Genomic DNA, 20,660 nt, shown 5'->3' with positions numbered 1-20,660 from the left:
GATCCCGGTATTTTTCTTTTTTAATTTACCTTGCTTCATCCCTGGAGATATTTTCAATTGAATATGAATTAGTCTTTCATTTTGGGAGGAATAGAGAGAGGGGAAGAATGGGAAATGATGGAGTATAAAGATGGGGATGATTTTGAAAGCTAAGAACTGAAGTAGGTAAATAATCATATTGAGAATATGAAAATATTATGTACAGGGATGCCTGGGTGGCTCAGCAGTTGAGTGCCTGCCTTTGGCTCAGGGTGTGATCCCAGGGTCCAGAATTGAGTCCCTTGGGGGAAGCCTGCTTCTCGCTCTGCCTGTGTCTATGCCTCTGTGTGTGTGTGTGTGTGTGTGTGTGTGTGTGTCTCATGAATAAATAAATAAAATCTTTAAAAAAAAAGAAAGAAAATATTATGTACAATTGTGAAAACTCACTACCAAGGTAAGTTCCATGAGGGCAAGAACCTTGTCTTCATTGTTGCATGTAGATTGGAGTCTGGCACACAATAGACACTAAAACAACATGTTTTGAAAGTGTGAACATAATACACTGGGAGTTAGGAGAACTGGGTTAATATAAATGATATTGAATATTGGATATGCAGCCACAAGTGTATGCCCTTTGGACTCAGGTTCATAGTTTATAAAGGAAGTCATTAGACTGTATTCACTTTCCTTCTCTAATATTCCAAGCTCTGCACACCACCCTCATTAGTTACAGCAGCATATTAAACATGGGACTGTAAACTCTTATAACAACTTGGGAATTTTGTTTTCAAAATAGGATATCCAGCTGTAACTTCCACAGCCCTTGAAGATGTGGGTGCCTCGACTCCAAATACCACCCCGCAGAGTGAGTATAGGAAGGCTTTCCTTAGGGGACTGGAAAGAGACAAAACACAAGTTTTAGTACAGCTGTGACAATGTTGAGGTTTGGGCAAGAGGCTGTATTTTTCATTTGATATTGATATTTTGCTTTTGAATTGCTCTGTGGCGAATTGTAATCTAAATGGTGGCTATAAATTGATATGACAATCACTGTAATCTTTAAAATATGGGGTGGTGAATCATTATGCTGCATTTCTCATTTCTTGTGGAATTTTAAGATAACATTAAAGTAGTCTTGACAGTACTCCCAGTGATCGGAGTTGATGACAAGAACAGAAAAAGAAAGAAAATCAGTAACAAGTTGGCATTAAACATAAACTACAGAGCTTGTGTTTAATATGCCAGCTGTGTTCCTGTGTAGGAAAGCATATTTTCAATTACAGATTTCCCCAAAGTCACATAGATTAAAAATTCAGCACATCAAAGTTAAGTTAAATTACAGCTGTAGAAAAAGGTTGGATTCTGAGAATTTTGTCTTTCAGCCAGCAATTCCAGTGTGACTACCCAAGGCTTCAACTACTCCTGGACCTCTAATAGGAAAGATACCACAAACTGTACGTGTAACTGTGAGTCCCTTGGGGTCTTCTGGGCCTCATTAATTCATCCAGCACCTATAATGAACAACTACAATGTGCTCTGCTCATAATCATATTAACAAATACTTAGAAAACATCTACTGTCTTTAATGCGTTGTTGTAGTTGCTGGGGATACATCTGTGAACAAAACAGATCTAAGTTGCAAATTCCAGTGGAAGAGAGACAGGCGAACAGTGATGAGTGATTAGGGAATAAAGAAAGCAGTGAAGGGAGACCTTGAGGATCCGGTGGGAGGGTGGGCTGCTATTTCAAACAAGGTGGATTCATAAGGCCTTCCTGAGAAAGGTGACATCTTAGTAAAGACATAACTCACAGAGATCAAAGAGCCAACTATGAGGATGTCTGAAGAAAGAATGAACCAGCCAAAATACACATATCACTAAAAGCAGTGAGAAGAGGGAGCCCAGTGTGAGGCACAGAAATGGTTTGGCCACTTACTCTGGCCACCTAGGAGCAGCGTGTGCTGATGCTGCGTTAGCAGGTATCGACAGGATCTGAAGAGGAAGTATACTGCCTCTCAGTGGTAAAAGCCCAAGATCTGCACAGTAGGGAAGTGGCAAGGGATGTGACCCAAGCAAAGACCCCAGATGCCACTAGTGCAGAACTCTGGGTTTACTACTAGGCCCTTGGCTACAAAGAGTAAGTGTGTGTGTCTCTTTTAGGAAAGCATTTAAGTTGTACATTGAAAGCCTCTTAAAGTCTTTCACACCCCGTGGTCAGTCATTTCACTGCTGGGAACATGTCCTTAGGAAATAAATCAAAGAGCAAAGAGGAACATGTATAATATTGCTCTTTGTTGCATTCGTTATTTACTTTCTCTTTTGTGGAACTCAGGTTCACAGATCTGGACTAATCATAAACCTTAATTCATAACACACTTTGACCACTAGTCTGTATATGACTTTCTATAATTTAATTTAACATATTTTTTAACAAATATGTTAATAATATAACAGACACCTGTGAATTCAGTGCCCATCTATGAGAAGTGAAAAGGGGATTATCAGATGAGAGAGCACACCCAGAGGTCCTCAAATAAGTGTAACCTAGACAAGCCAGAGGTGGCATGGCAAATTCCTGTGAAAAGAAGAGGCAATCGGCAAATGGATCTGCAAACCCTGATTATTTATAATATTTATAATAAAAAAGTATTATAATGTATGCCTGCCATGTACATTACATAAAAGTAGGCTTCATAGAGTATGAGAGCTTTATATCAAAAGCAAAATGTTAAAGCATGTAATAAAATAAAGGTGAATTTCCCTTTGACTTTGGGGTTAGGAAGGGCTTAAAGAGACATAAAGTGCTAACCATAAAAATGATGGAAACAGGGATCCCTGGGTGGCGCAGCAGTTTAGTGCCTGGCTTCAGCCCAGGGCGTGATCCTGGAGTCCTGGGATCGAGTCCCGCACCAGGCTCCTTGCTGCATGGAGCCTGCCTCTCCCTGTGCTTGTGTCTCTGCCTCTCTTTCTCTCTCTGTGTCTCTCATGAATAAATAAATAAAATCTTTAAAAAAATGATGGAAACATCAGAATACCATAAAGTCAAGAAAATTCTTTTCATCAATACAATTTAGCAAAAGCAAAAAAAAAAAAAAAAAGTCAAGCTATAGTGTAGGAGAAGATATTTGCCACATATGTGTTTGAAAAATGATCAGGAATATGTAATTGACAAAAGATCAAGACTTCATATCAAGGATATGTAAAGAATGGTCACAAATCAATTTTTAAAAATACAAAAGCATTAGAAAATGAGCAGAGAGGCACATCACAAACGATGTAATGCAATGGCTAGAAAACATCCAGAGATGCTTAGCTTCTCTGGTGATCAGGAAATGCAAACAAATACAAGAATCAGATAACTATTTCACATAATCAATCAATTAACAAGTCTGGAATTGTCAAGTGTTAGCTAGAATGTAGATTAATATAATTTTTTATATGCTGCTGGTGAAAGTATAAGTTGGTACCATCACTTCCAACATTTTGACGTGGTGTTTTAAAGCCAAATATTTTCATACTCTACAACCCAACAGTTCCACTCCTAGATATATACTCCAGCCCCCTACACACATGCTAGTACATGTATCCAGGAAATATGCACACCAACATCAGGGGAAAACACTATTCATAATAGCAAAAACTATAAATAACCTAAATAACCATAGTCAAGAAAATAAATAAATTATTGCATAGTCATATAATAAAATATTATAGAGCAATGAAAAATGAGTGAATGACAGGATGAATGAATCTTAGTAACATTGTGTTGAGTCAGAAAAGTATATGCCAGGTGACAATATATGGTATATATGATATATATATCATTCCATATATTGTCACCTGGCATTTACTTTTCTGACTCAACACAATGTTACTAAGATTCATTCATCCTGTCATTCACTCATTTTTCATTGCTCTATAATATTTTATAATATATGTATATATATTAAGATTTTATTTATTTATTTAGAGAGTGCAACAGTGGGAGGGGCAGAGGGAAGAGGAGAGAGAATCTTAAGCACACTCTGTGCGAAGAAAGGAGTTCAACATGGGACTTGATGTCACAACCCTGAGATTCATGACCTGAGCCAGACACCCAACTGACTGAGCCACCCAGGCACCCCAGAATGATATTTTAATATAAAATATTAAAGTAAGTACAACCAAACACCATATGGCTTAGGCATAATATGTGATAAAAACTTAAAAATTATATAAGCAAGTGAATAACAAACACAACATTCAAAACAGCATTTGCTTTGGAAGAGGCATACAAAGGATGAGGCAGGGAGAAGACATGATGTTATTTATAGTAGTCCAACAATCTGTGTGTATGAGTGGGGGTGGGAGGGTGTTAAGGAAAAATATATCCAATAATAAGAGAATGTGAAATAGGATGATATAATAATTCAGTGCAATATTATGAAGCCAATCCAAACAATAGCCATAATGTACTAAGCTAGCCAGTACATCTTATTGTAGAGACAAGGGTACTGGCTGGAAAATTTTTAACCAATCAGATATAAATTGAAAATAAAAATATTAGTTAGACTGGGGATGAAAGTCCATACTTAATAGACTAGCATTTATCCTATATGGTGTTAACATAAAATTGAATTTGTAATGAACTATGCTGGATTCTCCTTTACCTACACAAGTTTGTCATTCTTTATTCTTGATAGTATAATACAAGTTAAATTCAATCTTTTTTGTTGTTGCTTGCCTGCATCCCCAGTGCCTAAAGTAATGCCTGGCATACAGCTGGTGCTCAAAAATATTGTTGAATAGATAAATGAATCAATATCTGTTGGTTATTGGGGGAAATTATGTAGCAATGGTGATAAAAGATCATTAGAGGGGCACAGTCAGGTAAGTATCCAACTCTTGGTTTTGGCTCAGGTTGTGATCTCAGGGTTGTGAGATTCCATCCTGTGTTGGGCTCCATAATCAGTGTGGCGTCTGCTTGTCACTCTCCCTCTGCTCCTCCTCCTCTCTCTCTCTCTCTCTTAAATAAATACATAAATACATAAATAAAATCTTTAAAAAGTAAAAGATTACTGGACAATATTATAGGACAAATCTGAACTCCAACTTAAATTTATGCTATGGTTTTTATAAATTAACCTATATTTTCATTCTCAGCAAACTACTTGGTGTCTGATGATTTCCTTTATTTTATTGATTTGATTTTTTGCTGAAATTATACTGAAATGTAAGATACACAAGAACAGGGACCTAAACCTTTTCCTGTCTTGTCAACTGTAGTATCATAATGTCTGTAGCAGTGGCAGGCATACAGTAGGTGCTCAGCAAATATTTCTTGAATAATTGAAAGAGTATGTGTACATATGGGGCAAAGACAAAGAAGAAAATACACCCAAACGCACACAGTGAAAAGAAATTATCTACTTAATCGGAATTTTTGAGCTTTTTGTTTGCTTTACTTAAATTGTTACTCCAATATTACGTGTGCCCAGAATAAAAAAGAAATCCTGTTCATTCCATGCATCATATCTTTATGGTAATGTAAAGGCAACCCAAAGTATTTTCTGCCCCGGAAACTAGAAAACTGAAAGGTCTTGCATGAAACTACTTTATAATTTACACAAGTATATTCTTGGTCTTTTTAGTGGATTTCATAATGAAATGAACTATTAGTAGATTTCATAATGAAATGAACTATTGCAATTCTTTGTATCTTCCCTCCTTCCCCACTTGAAAACTTCATTTATCCTCAGATATCTCTTTACCATTCTTACCATGAAATAGCCTTAGAAATTGTGAAATCTAGGAAGGCACTCCAAAATCCAACAAACAAAATTTTCCTGGCAGTGAAAACTCACATTCTTACTTATGCAAATAAGGATATCTTGTTTACTAGTTGCCATTTTTAATCCATAAGCTTAGAGAAAAAAAATCCCTGCAGTGAGTTGCTCTATTTATAATCATTCACAAAAACACATTAGGATCCAACAAGTTAATATTGATTGCTCACTCCCAAACAATTTTTGAAACATGTTTCTACTCGTTGGATTGGACTGTAATGTGACATCCAATATTAGATGATGCATTTGGCAAGATTCGTGACAGGCATTGGTAATGGGATTTTTTTCCCTTCCAGTATGTTTATTTCAATAGATTTATGAAATGTTCACAGGCAGTAAAAGAATGATAATGGATGGATATCTGGTGAAATAAACCCACAAGCAGTGTTTCTATGGCTCTTGCTATTTGTGAACACATTCTAATGTGATATTTGCTTATACATGCATTTTGCATAGCTTATATATATATTTGGATGTCACAAGAAGATTCTGGGTGCATTGCACTTACACTAAATTTATAAGTATATGTTTTAATACATTTTGTTGTCATTTTATCAACTTTAGAATATTAGTATCTAATCCTAGTTACATTTGCAAGTTTCCAACAGCCTGGAACAGAAATGCCTATTTTAACCACCTGTGAAATGGGGATACCAAATCTGACCATCTAAATACTCCAAGTGTATAAGGTTAATAACATCCTGGGATATTTTCACATGATCAGGCCATGGAGATGATCAGGCCCTGGAGCAGAAAAGTGAAGCTTAATTACTTTTTTCTTTCTGATTTTCCCTGCCTTCCATCTGGTCCAGTGGAGTCTAAAGCCACATTGAAATCAGTCAGTCTTTCTAAGTTAGACAAGCAGAAAAATGATAGGAGTCTCCCTAGGCCCCTATGCCTCCAATTTACCTCATTACCAAAATCAACAAGCTTATCATTACCTCACATACATGTGCCCATGCATGTGTGCACACATGGGTGCACACACACACACACACATACACCCCTGGGCCTCAGAATACCTCTTAAAGACAGCACATGGGTCTTTACTTTGTTCTTTGACCATACATTTCTTATTCTTCAAAATTTATGTACTCTTCTTTGTAAATCTTGCAATTGCATTGTACCCTGTTCCTGGTCCTGGTTGGTTCATCGAAGGCTCTTGGTAACTGTGCCTAATAGTTTCATAGCAACCTCTTCTACTTTGCATAGGCAGGGCGGATGGAGAGGCTGGAGTTGAGGGGTTGAGAGTCAATTACAGGGACATAGCAATGCAAGAGCCTACAGCAATGTTGGGCCCTGCCCCTCTTTCAGGCTATGCTGCTCCCTGTTGGCTGCAATGCTGATTCTCTACACTCACCACTCTTGCTCTCAAATTCCAAAATCTTATATGTCTTAGGTCACTTCTCATTCTATTTTCCTCTTCTCTAAAACACTGTTCTCCAGTCCTGATACCTAGTTCCTGATTATATCAACCACATATTAAAGATTTGTTTCTGATTGTAAGTTCTATCTTCTGTTAAAATACCAAATTCTGTGGGCTTCATGGGTCTCTCCACAGCTATCACAAAAGCACTACATTTCCAAAGATCATGAGTGTCATCTTTTTTCATGGTCAGGAAGAGCATGAGGGTCCCATCTGTGGATGAGGTTGTCTGGCAAGAACAAACAGAGAGGCTGGTGCCAGCCTGTGCATCCTGGTGTAGAGAGTGTAGGGAGTGGTGCTGGCCCAGTACATTTTCACCCTGAAGTGGAGGATGGGGTAGAAAATCAAGATCACTGAGATTTCCAGTATCCAAGTCCTACATTTCTGGATATTGCTTGCCACCCATGCCATTGTTCCAGGATAGAATCAAGGACAGAAGAACTCAAAATGTCTTAAGGAAAATTGGATAACTGAGATACGTCTTGGTAAATGTACATGTAGAAATGATGCCCAAATTCCAGAGAAGTTCACCTTGCACCAATACCCTGTAAGAATAACAGAAATTATCTGTAGCTTTATCAAAAAAGGAGCTATCAAACTGCAGATAACCATGGACTTTGCTATGACACTAAATAGATTTTCCCACAAAGGAGAAAGATGCCCAACATGTTATAATATTATTGATCACTGTAAACTGGTTACAAATGAATGACAAGATAGTTTTTGCAACTAAGGAAAAATACTATGTTGTCAAAATTGATTGTTTTTAACCATAAAATGAAAGTATCCCTTTGTGGTAGAAAGGCATGCTAAAGCACCTATTTGGGTTCATATTTTCGGCTGATAATGGTGATGTATTCAAGGTTATCCATCAAGCTGGGGTTTATCAGCCAAATGTCAAAGTATGTTTATTCATGGATTTTGATGAAGATGGAGTCTCAAAAGACTTAAAGGAGAGTTAACTCATGTATTTAGCAAACATAATGGTGGTTTGAAGAACACAGAATATTTAAATTAATTAAAAGACATAGAAACATAATTCTGCTGAGAGACTCTCAAGGAGACTTAAGATTGGCAGATGGAGTGACCAATGTGGAGCACATCCCAAATATTGGATATCTAAATGATAAAACAGGATGAGCTTTAAAAAATATATTATGTTAGTGAAATATGAATCTTCAGAAGTAGCCAACTCTATCTTACTTAGGGTTCTATAAATAAGTATTCTTCAGGAAGACCTCTTTCCTATGGGAGTAATTGATACAAGAATTGTTCATCTCTTCATCTTGCTGAAAGAATCTTATGTAAAATACATTCTTTCTCTTGAAGTTTTTTTCTTTACATTACCTAAGTATTTTCAGACATATTGAACTCATCAACTGGAGTCTCCTTTTTCTTCACCTCTCTCAACACACTCCCCACCATATTTTTTAACAGATTAAAAACAAATCTTAAAGCCAAAATTAGAAAAATAACTCTGCTTTTCCACAGTGGGTTCTGTAGTTTAATTTTGTCACACGTTTTTTGAGGAGTCTTTCTACACTTGGAGAATTCCTAGAAGTCTAAAAGGGAAGATTTAAAAACTGGTCAAGTAATTTTAAATACCACCATTTTTGTAATTTGGATGGATCGTGCTGCTAATGGCATCACCAACTCTTGAAATTGTGCTGTGCTTGGTTATTCTGCCTGGGGAAAATTAATATTGACCAGAAAAAGTTGGCATTCCTCATTTGGTGAAAAAACTGTTGGTACCCATATGTAACTGACCATTACAAAATGTTCTATGTTGGGGTGTCTAGCAGGCTCAGTCAGTACAAGATGCAACGCTTGATCTTGCCCTACATTGGGTGTAGAGACTATTTAAAAATAAAACCTTTTAAAAATGTTCTGTATTTACTTGCTATTGATAAACATGAAATGGAAAAAAATCTAATACTCACTTCCCTCAAAGGGTTAGCACTTGTTCAAGTATTTATATCTTAGCATAAATTAATCACATCCTTTCTTGCAAACAGACTTTGAAAAGATTAAAAAAAAAAAAGGCATCAATCCCTAAAAAGAAGTAAAAGAGGCACCATATTGGGCAAAAAATCTTGTAAGCTTATCCAAAACAAATTGCCTTCATCATAATTTTACTTAAATCCAGGCCTAGTTCTAATTTCTTTTTAATTAGTTATTGTTCTTTGTTACTCAAATCCCTACCTTAAATGGCTTAGCCTTTCAAAATGGTCTTTTGAAAAAGGCTCAGTCCATGATCATCTATTGACCTTAGTATTCTTCAAAAAAAAAAAAAGATTTATTTATTTATTCATGAGAGACAGAGAGAGAGAGAGAGAGGCAGAGACATAGAGGGAGAAGCAGGCTTCTCACAGGGAGCCTGATTTGGGACTCGATTCCAGATCCCGGGATCACACCCTGAGCTGAAGGCAGATGCTCAACCACTGAGCCACCCAAGTGTCTCTGACCTTGGTATTCTATTCTAGAACAGCAACAACAACAAAAAGTCAGGATCACACGTGCAGGGTCAGATAACTATACTGAAGATAAGAACATCTCCCTGACCTAGTCAGACCCAAAATAGCTGTGTACAAAACCCCCCTTACCTCTGCGGTGACCTCAAGTCAACTAGCTATGACAGACTGTATTGTGAGCAATCCCGGAAAGCACTGAGTTGCACCTCTCCTGAAGGGCCTGATCACATACCTTTGTCTGCAGCTGCAACTTCCATTGTCATCTAGTGGAAACCAAGAAAGAGGAGGACTAAGGGTTGTTGGTTTTTTCTTAATGTTTGTTTTGGTTTGCTTTGCTTTTTTTGTTTTGGTCTTGACACACAGGAAAGCACTTAACATAGAAAAGCATACATGCTAATTTTTTTTTTTTTAAGATTTTATTTACTTATTTACGAGAGACACAGAGAGCAAGAGAGGCAGAGACAGAAGCAGGCTCCATGCAGGGAGCCCGATGTGGGACTCGATCCCAGGACTCCAGGATCATGCCCTGGGCCGAAAGCAGGTGCCAAACTCGCTGAGCCACTCAGAGATCCCTACATGCTAATGTTTTAAATAAATGAGCATAATGTTTTTCTACTGATTGCAACTCCTTGTAACTATAGCTATTTTACTTTATACTGCATTATAGGCCTGTTATCACATACAGAAATGCAGAGCCTGCCAAGAAGTAGACCTTTCTTGCCAGAGATGGGGAACTAAACAAAATGAGTTGATAGATCTACTTCAAAAAACATAGGTACTGTCCCACTCAAAGGGAATGTTTGCTTCTGAATCCATCAAGATGACTCAACACAGAAGCTAGCAAGGCCTATGACCCAAGAGGCCTGATAATTCACTGTTGACATCATTCAGTTTTCATAGCCAAACAAGAATATCGGCCTATCCACATGTACAAACTATTTTGTTCCTTCGTACATGTTCTACCAAGGTCTTCAAAGTCCTGTTGGCACCTTTGCTTGATTAAAGGCCACCATAACACACCTGGTTATGTCTCCTATGTATTGGGTGGACACCAGAACAGTTACAACACACTCTCTGTGACTGGAGAAACCTCTCCTAATGTTGTGCATCCATTCCTTCCTCCTGCTTCTAAGTGGCCATAATCAAAACCTTCCCTATTGGAGACATCAGGATCACAAGTTTTCACTCAATTCCCACTTTATTTTGGGACATTCTAATGTGTGCTGCAGAATAGTTAAGTAATTTCACTTTACATATTCATTAATAATCTTTTTTTTAATTTTATTATTTTACTGTAAATTATTAGGTCAAGAAGAGATAATAAAATAACTAGTCTTGGGTCCCTGGGTGGCCCAGTTGGTTAAGCATCTGCCTTTGGCTCAGGCCATGATCCTGGGGTCCTGAGATCAAGCCCCACATCAGGCTCCCTGCTCAAGCAGGAGTCTGCTTCTCCCTCTCCCTTCTACCAGGAGTCTGCTTCTCCCTGAGCTTGCTCTCTCTCTCTCCCTTTCTCTCAAATAAATAAATGAAATATTTAAAAATAAATAAAATAACATAACTATTCTTATACAGGTTGACTCTTCCAATATCTTCTTCCTTTAGCAGCTTCATGGATGCCCAACGAAACATATAGTTCATCCTCCTCAGGGGCAAGCTCAACAATTCATGGTGAGTACTTGGGAAATACAGAAAAGAAAGATAGTAGTCTGCTTTATTTGGGCAGAGGTGGAAAAACAAGAACTGGTTCGAAACTCAGATAGATATTGAAAAGTGTACCTTGATGATGAAAATGACAATGAATAGAACCAAAATTTTTCCCAGCCATGGTCTTCAAAGAAGATAGTCAGAGACCAAGTCTTAGATTTTTTTTCTCTATTTTATTTCAAAATGAAATCTATAAAATAGCATATCTTGGATAATTAAATACATTACAATGCATTTAAAATTTCAGTTTTCTGTTATAAAATGAGATGATTTGTCAACACGGATTTGTCTGCTAAGATGGAAGTTTTATTGACCTTATCCAATACATCACAGTAGGAGAATCGGTATTTTGATTGACTGGATCTCTGGTACCCTGGGAGAATAGAGATAGGTTCCATTTTTCTATGGTTCCAACATAAGACATTTTCCTATAACTACTTAAATTTCTCATGGAGATTCTTTAGCAGATATTATTTTGTTCTGTGTGCTATACAGCTTCTTTTTTCTTCTTTAAACCAATAGAGAGTTTCACTCTTTTGGCGGTTGTTAGGTTCTAAGGTCCTAGCCTAGCTGTAGATTGGTTCTTACTAAACCTTATACATAGTACTGTAGGAGCATTTAGGCCATTAAAAATGAGCTCTTCCTAATGGCAAGTGAAATACAATAATATTTTACACCCCTCAATTGGGTTGAGATGGCTATTAGGATTAGTTCAAATATCCCCTGTGCATTCCTAGGTGATGTCTTCACCAGCACAGCCAGAACATTTTCAGAAGTTCCCACAACTGCCAATGGATCTACAAAAAATATTCACACCCATATTACTGGTGAGTCATTTACTTTTTTCTAAATACTGTGTTTTCTCACTCAATGAATATTTGTTGAGTACCTACCATTTGCCAAACACTGTACCAGTTGTTGGGTATACACTGTGAAAGAAGTAGATCTTTCTTGTCTTATATACAGGAGAGACCTTGAAAACACTGGCCTTCTGAATATTATACTCTATTGAAGATGATAAATATTAAGTAAATAGTCATATAATTAAATTTATTTGTGACAGATACTGTGATATAGTATAAGGTTTGTCAGAGTGTAACAAAGGATCTGATATTAAGGAAAGGAACCTCTGAAGATATATTTAAATGAAAATCTGAAAAATGAATAAAGATTAGCCAGGTGAAAAGTAGTGAGAAACATTTTATCCTATGAAAATATATCTTGAGACAAGAAAGATTGTTAGAACAAAGAGTATTTCTATAATTAATAAAATTTTGTCACTACTGAATATAGTTTCTTGTTTTATATCATAAGAGGTCAAGACCCTCCCAGCCCAGGTCTTGATTGTAAGTTCAGAGGCATAATCAACTCTTTCACTTCAAGAGGTGTTCACTTGACTGGTGAACACTCCACTTGAGTATTTACCTTATTCTGTAAAGAAAGTCATCCAGTCCTCAGATCACTGGAGCATTATCCTGCATACAATGTGGCAATAGAACTGCAAACTGAAGTCCTACCAATGTCTTTCAGATTTTGATGCTTTAAAAAACTGCCTAGTTCAAATTCAAACATGGAGCAAGATTGAAGCTTTGCTTCTCCACTGAGACATTTCTAAAGTCAATGGTCTCGTTTTCTGTATTTGGTTGGGAGAAAATATTTAAGCATTGGTTTAAGACCTATTTAAAATCTTTTGTTCTTTTATTTCTCTGAAACTGTAGGAGTAAAATGTTATATCCCTCCATGTTACCAGTGTAGAGCCTAGTAAATTTTGACTTGACTAAAACAGAACCTTGTATAGTCTTGGGTTGACTATTTCTAAGATTGTTTCTTTTATGATCATAATACTCTAGTCTTTAACAGTTCCACTACTACAATAAACTAGTGTGAACTAGTTAACTGCACATACAACATAGCGTATGGGTAGGTCTTATAGGAGTACATGGGCTTCCAGAGTACCCTCAGCATATGCTGGGCTGAGGTTGGGTGAGCATCAGGAAGACTCCAACTCTCTAGATGTGTGTTGTAAACATGACAACATCATATTGCCACAGTCCAAACTAGGTAAAACATAGAAAAGATTTGGTAACTAATATTTTGAATCTAAGGTTTCTTTGCCTATATATTTTGAGGCTTAGCTTCATAAAAAGCACTATAATAAATATGAGGCAATGAAAGAAATTAAAAACCTAATCTCCACCTACAATCAGTTGACAATCTAGTTGAAACAATGAAAGAAAATCAATCCGGGTAATTCTGATACAAAATGGACTTTTTGTCAAAATGGTCTACATAATCTCAAGAGCTATCCATGGGGCGCCTGGGTGGATCCATCCACTAAGCCTGGGTGGCTTAGTTAAGTGTCTGCCTTTGACTCAGGCCATGGTCCTGGGATCGAGCCCCTTGTCAGGCTATCTGCTCAGTGGGGAGCCTGCTTCTCCTTCTCCCTCTGCCTGCTGCTTTGCGTGCTTGTGTCCTCTCTTTTGGTTTTCTGTCAAATAAATAAGTAAATAAGTAGATAGATAGATAGATGATAGATAGATAGATAGATAGATAGATAAAATCTTTAAGAAAAAAAAAGATCTATCCATAATGTATGGAATTTCACTGGGGTGTTGTTAGAAATAACAATAGCCTAGAAACAATTTAACCCTCAAACATTAAGAAACCAATTAAATAAGCCATGATACATCTATACATTTGGGAGCTATCCACTCTTTTAATCAAATAAGGTAAATCTCTATGCACTGCCTGTGGAAGTATTCCAAGAGCACTTTTTTTTTTAAGAAGAAAGAAGGCAGGGACAGAACAGTATGTATAGTATGCCCTCATTTCTAAGAAGAGAGACATATATTCATGATACATAAGTATGTTTATATATGCATATAAAATTTTCAGTGTGATACATAATTATCAAAATTTATTGCCTCTAATATGCATAACTGGCATCCAAAATCATAAGGACACTTCCTTTTTCATTACAGTTTTATATTTCTGTGCTGTTTGAACATGGTTGTAAAATGCTTTTTAAAAATGAAAATATTAAGTAACTATGGACTTATAAACATTTCCTTTTATTCTATACAGTAGAATCAGACAACCTTATTTCTTAAGAGAGTCTATTTTCTTCATTCTTCCTTCATATTAGAAGTAAAACAGTCCAGAATATGATATTTACATTGCCTTCGGTCTAAAATCAACAATATCTGTAAGTCTTTGATTCACACAATTTGACTCGGTGTACAAATGCTAAAAATGTAATGAATTGAGTGTGGATATAATCAGAAAGGCTAAGAAAAATCAGTGCATGTATCAACCACCAATGTAATTTCTGCCAGCCCTCTACTTTTGACTCCCTCCCTTTGCAGACCATAGAAAGAGCAAAACTAACTGGTTTCACTTTTATCCCTTTTGTTACTTCTCTTTCTATTGTGGATACATATAGGAGAAAGAAAGAAAAAAGAAGGAAGGTGGTAGAAAGGATTTAAAAAATCCCTATTTTTTTGGGCAGCCAAGGTGGTTCCAGTTTAGCGCTGCCTTCAGCCCAGGGCCTGATCCTGGAGACCTGGGGTCGAGTCCCACGTCGGTCCCTGCATGGAGCCTGCTTCTCTCTCTGCCTGTGTCTCTGACTCTGTGTGTGTCTCATGAATAAATAAATAAAATCTTTAAAAAAATCTCTATTTTGGATATCATTCCTTGAGTGACATCTAAATTAAAAGTCTTGGATGATGGTGTTTTGAGCACTACAAATCTATAGATAATAGCCAAGCCTTCTCAGTTTTGGATTTTTAGGGCATCGGAACATTAAAATGTTAAAATGCTTTTTACTCTTTCTTCCTCTTCCTAATACACTAATATCCCATAAAGCATTTGATGATTCCTTAAAGAATAAGAGAAGACAAAGCTAGGCCATTATTTCACATATAAAGTTTCCTTTACTGGAGTAAATTTGTTATACAGATTTAAGCTTATCCCTTTTATTTATTCATTCTTACAAATGACATTTCATTGGCCATTATGTGACAGAAATTATCCAGGGCCTTGGGAAAAAGAAAAGAAAAAAAAAAAGATTAGTTCTGGAAAATTCTAAGAAGGAAGACATTCACCAAAAAAGTTAACTGCAGACCCACAAAAACAGAAGTAAGAACAAGGCATAGATATGATCGCAGAGCATGATTGTGGTCAGTGATGGCTGTTGGAGAAAACAGGTAGAAGAGACAGTTCAATTCATCCTGCTTTCTAATTACCAAAGTTTGGCATTAATGTTTGTCTCTCTTTATGCCCTTTGCAGGTATTTCGGTTAATAGACCTAAAGATGGAATGTCCTGGCCGGTGATCGTAGCAGCTCTACTCTCTTTCTGCGTAGCATTGTTTGGTCTTGGAGTGAGAAAATGGTGTCAATATCAGAAGGAAATGTGAGTATACTGAATCTGCAGGAACAGGGATACTTTTTCAGTACAAAATATGCACTCAGCACTTTAAATATCACTCCTATATGAAGTTCCTCTCACACGGAACTGTGGAAATGAGGCCCAGAGAAGCTCAGAGAAACTCCCCAGCTTGCCCAGGATCATCCAGCTGGGATGAGTTGCACAACTGACTCAGTGTCCCCCTCGATCTATTCAGTCTGTGACAGTCTGGAAGAAGTCAGTGGGCATGAAATGAGAACTGAGCCTTGCCTCACCTCAAACACTAAAACTGATTTTTCTTTTAATCTTCATTATTTTTTCATTTTCATGCATCTCTGAACTGCCTGGGCCCAGCTGGGCTCAGATGCTCAAGTGTGAAATTGAGTGAGAAAGGTAATTTTAAGAAACTCCAGCTGCTTTTCAGCAGAATGGGCTTTTACCATCCTTTTCCTTTTTCCCTAAGGACAGAAGAAAATAAACTGTGGGTTACCCCTCTTTTGTCTTATTAAAATATTTTCCAAAAATCTTTTCCCTCCACTCCACAATCTGAAATGGCATGTAAGATTAAGCTTCATTTTTCTGACTTGGCTATTTTGGATCCAGATTAGACCATGATCAGAGGAGATCCCTACAACACACAGATTCCTCTTCCACTTCTCTTACTGCTACCATCTAAGATGCCAGTGACCACTGTACAGTACCTTCTACTAAAAGTAACCTCAAAGACTCTATAACCATGTGAAGGGAGTATTTCATGGTGAAAAAAAAAAAAACACTAAAGCAGTAGTCAGAAATCCTGGGCTCTTGTCCAAGGACTATACTTTGGCTACCATATGACCTTGAGGACTTCATAATTTCCCTGAAAATACAGAAGTACAAATTTCTCAGAATTCTATCTAACTTTTGAAATATATTGTTGGCATCAAAGCATCAGAAAAACAGGTAATAAGCATTAGATATTTTTATTAAAATGAGAAAATGGAAATCTGAAATTTTGAATTGATTTTTTATCACTCTATTCAAATGTTTGTGTTATATAGAGATGAGAATCTCTCTCTCTCTCTCCCTCTCTCTCTCTCTGTGTGTGTGTGTGTGTGTATGTATGTGTGTGTCTTTCTCCATGTCCATGTCCATGTCCCTGATCATGTCCATCTTTCTGGAGAAATTAAGGTGTTATGGATTTACCAACAAAGGGTAGAGGTGTTTGAGTCAGGGATAGAAATCTGCTCACAGATGAATTTCCATGGCTTGATATCAACAGATCTGGAGCATTTGTACAGCTAAATCCCAAACTTACGTATATATCTGATGCACTTCAGACAAAGAGATGTGTTGTGCTAACATAGAACAGTACTGTAAGAATGTTCACTGATTCAAATGTAAGGGATTCCGGCATTAACCTTCCAGTACCAACCAATTCAAGGATTCAGAAGAGCTTTTCTTCCCCACCTCAACCCTATCCTCACAGTATACAGTGAATGTGTGGGTGAAGGCTGGGGGTAAGGTTGGCAAAGAGATTATTTGAAAAGATTCACTCTTCAGTCCCAGAATTTAAAAATTTTGTCTCTGGGGGAGTGTGTTAACCCACATAAGAGAAACACTTCTATTAGGAGGCAGTTGCTATGGAGAGTATGGGTTCTGGTTAAAAGACCAGAGTTGCTGAAGACCTTGAGCCTCAGTATTATCTGTAGAATGGTGAATCCCATCCCTAGATACAAATTAAATAATGTTATGATAAAAATGCTTTGCAATCTATAAAATACCATAAAAATATTAATTAATGATATTATCATAACATGGCTAATGAGCAGAAGGAAAAATTCTGAGGGGACTGGTGGGCATGTCTCTTTCTCTGTTCCCTACTTTCCTATTTCCTTGAATCATTGCTTCACATTCTTAGCATTGAAAGAGTGATGTTTTGTTCCTAGCATGGAAAGACCCCCGCCTTTCAAGCCACCCCCACCTCCCGTCAAGTACACTTGCATTCAAGAGTCCATTGGAAGTGATTTGCCTTGTCATGAGTTGGAGACACTCTAGTCTCTCGAGACTTTGCTGACTAGAACTCTGCTAGAATCCTGTGAGAAGGTGGATATTGTGCTTTGTTAATATAATTGCCCTCTAGCCGAGCCTGTACTGCAGCTGCAATGGATGTCAGAAGAGAATGACCTGTTTCCCAGCAACTCAGCTTGTTTCATCTGCACATGCCTGAAACTGAGCAAGAATGAGAGGCAATGTCATGCACATACCCAATGCGATCTGTAGGAATTTTCTTGCTTATGTAAGAAGTGCAAATTAGACTGCTGTTATTAAAAAGTACTTGCAGTGTTTTTATTTTTCATTTTAGTTCTCTGACTGAGGTGACGACAGTGGTTTCAAGCATATGTCCAAGCCAAATCCTCTTCTATTTGGGCATCTGCCAACATTCTAAACTATTTGCCAAAAGTATGATCATCTCTGAGGTTTGTTGCATTCCCTAGGAAAATTACAAAAAGAAGAAAATGTAAAGGCTCTATCAAGTGTTCCAAATAAGTGCAAGTAGTCTGTGTACTGAAAATATTTTGCTAATTTTCGCTGGAGGGAAAACCGAATACGAATACCTTGCAGAGGAACACCAATCCCAATCCTCTTTTTTTTCCCACCGTGTTCCACCCAGCATCCTGCCCCATGGGATGAGGATGGATCAAAGGGAAAACTAGCCAACAACCAAGTAGCCTAGTAGACATAGGTAACACTTCAGTGGCCTCTAAAATGATATGAGCTAAGAGTGGTCTTATCCTCAGCTTTACCTCTGGGTGTGTGTGCATTTGTGAGTGCATATGCATGGGTACATCAAATTACTACCAAGTTGTTACATGAATAAACAGGCACCCTAATCCCAATCCAACTCTTGTAATTCCTATTACTCTCTTTTTATCCGGGGACTCTCATGTTTTTATCTATCTTGAAATACGTACAGGCTCAAATCAGACTAGCATTGATGAATTAATCCTGCTCCTACCAATCTTTTATAAAATAGTTCAAACAGAATGTATAGGTAAATGGAGAAGAAACCTAGTTAGCCAGACCTGTTCTGTATTCAACCAGAGTTCCTGAGTGAATAAATTACTGATGCTCCTCATCCCTCTAAACCACCCAAACACCACTGCCCTAGGAAGGAGCAGCATATGTTGCTGTAGATATGATAGGCAAATGCTACATAGACTTTAGTCTCAAAAGGAACAATTAGTTCATTTGCAGTGTACTTATCCCTGACTGCATGTGAGAATAACCTGGAGAGGTTTTTGAGTTTTTCTGAACACCATGGCTGTCCCACCCCAGAATAATTAAATCAGAATCCTGGTGGAATGAGGCCCAGGCATCAACACTTCCAGGTGACTAGAGAGTTCAGCCAAAGTTGAGAACTGCTGAATCAGTGGAAGTCCCTCCTCATTAATCAGAATCTTGGTTAAGTACATATTTCTTATGGTGACCAGCCCCCAATGTGTCCTTTATGATTATTTCTACTCATATAGTCCTCTCTGATACTGAATGCAACTGACTTGTATAGCTGACCAGGACTAGGGTAAGGCAAGCAAGATACTTAGGGTGTAAAATTTAAGGAGATATTCAAATTCAGGGCCATGCACTTGCACAATCTTGTAAGTAAGTACCAGTTCCAGGCGCAGTATAACCAAGAAGATATGCAGAAGTGACTTCCAAGACTAGGTCGTAAAACACATTGTAGCTCCTGCCTTGATCTCTCTTTGATCACTCTCTCTGGAAGTAGCTGGTTGCCATTATGTGAAGACATGCAAGTAGCCCTATTGAGAGGTCTACCTGTCAAGGAACTGAAGCCTCCTGCTAACAGCAATTATCAACTAGCCAACCATATGAATGAGCCATCTTACAAGCATGTCCTCCAGCCCCCACTTAAGTCCACAGTTAACAGCAACACAGTTGATCTTTTGAGTGGGACCTCATGAGAGCCAGACCACTCAGCTCATCTCTCCTGAATTTCTTGACCCACAGACACTGTATGAGATAATAAATACTTATTATTTAACACCACTGTCTTTAGGTATAATATGTTACATGGTAATAGATAACTAATACAGCCCAATGAATGGAAAAATAAACTAATGTTTGCCTGCCTTAATTATCCTCAATTCCTCATTAATTCTAAAGAAGTAAATAAGACTGACTAATTATATTATACTAGTATACTATATACTATATATATATATATATATATATATATATATATATATATAGTATATACTGGTTGCTTCGCATGTAATTATTTTTATTTAATACAATTTAATCACCAGTAACTTGTGTTCAGGTCCTCATGGCTTTATTTCACTGCTTCATTAGGAGACATGAATACAAGTAGAGGTATTAGGGTAAAAGTAGCAGAGATGCAGGATGTTGAGATTGGGATGGACAGTTCTACAGTATAACAAAAGTCCATATCATTTTTCAGTCTATTCTTTGACAGATGTCACATGGTGTTTTTATATCAGCTTCTCTTTGAATTGACCTGCTTTAGTCTTATTAAAAAGTTCTGTTTATTTGCAAATTCATCTCCAATGTGACTACAGTGAGCAGCAGCTGCTTACCCATGGAGGGATACTCATGCAGTGGTTCAGAGGGAATTTTTCACAAATCTACAAAATAAAGAGACTCTAGATGCTTTTCAGGCAGTGCTGTGATTTTGATCTCTCTCATTTGACTGAAATGACCATTTCTCCTGCACCTGAAAATTGTGTGTAAGTAAGTCCATAGAATCTGTCTCAACCCAGCAACTCCTCTCTCCAGAGGTGGATTTAGTTGTGTCCCATATAAGAAATAGCAACATTAGACCCTAATCC

General features: G+C 37.4%; 1 protein-coding gene and 1 pseudogene across 10 annotated transcripts in view; both read left to right on the top strand.

The window, feature by feature from the left end:
* The window catches only part of CD96 (CD96 molecule), a 96,711-nt gene extending 76,766 nt beyond the window's left edge, over positions 1-19,945 (top strand). For 5 of the 10 annotated variants that reach the window (XM_072812390.1, XM_072812395.1, XM_072812394.1 and 2 more), the window contains 6 exons: positions 776-844; positions 1,362-1,445; positions 11,303-11,368; positions 12,142-12,231; positions 15,693-15,816; positions 17,739-19,945. In XM_072812390.1, coding sequence (XP_072668491.1) covers positions 776-844; positions 1,362-1,445; positions 11,303-11,368; positions 12,142-12,231; positions 15,693-15,816; positions 17,739-17,847 — 542 coding nt within the window. In that variant the 3' untranslated portion in view covers positions 17,848-19,945. The remainder of the gene's footprint in view (positions 1-775; positions 845-1,361; positions 1,446-11,302; positions 11,369-12,141; positions 12,232-15,692; positions 15,817-17,738) is intronic. The other 5 variants (XM_072812397.1, XM_072812396.1, XM_072812392.1 and 2 more) reach the window with 2 other exon arrangements.
* On the top strand, positions 7,727-8,446 carry LOC140625115 (cytosolic 5'-nucleotidase 3A pseudogene; annotated as a pseudogene).
* Positions 19,946-20,660: the final 715 nt, after the last annotated feature.

The sequence above is a fragment of the Canis lupus genome, chromosome 35 (assembly GCF_048164855.1).
Source record: "Canis lupus baileyi chromosome 35, mCanLup2.hap1, whole genome shotgun sequence".
NCBI classification, from domain to species: Eukaryota; Metazoa; Chordata; class Mammalia; order Carnivora; family Canidae; genus Canis; species Canis lupus.
This window is presented reverse-complemented; position numbering and strand designations above follow the sequence as displayed.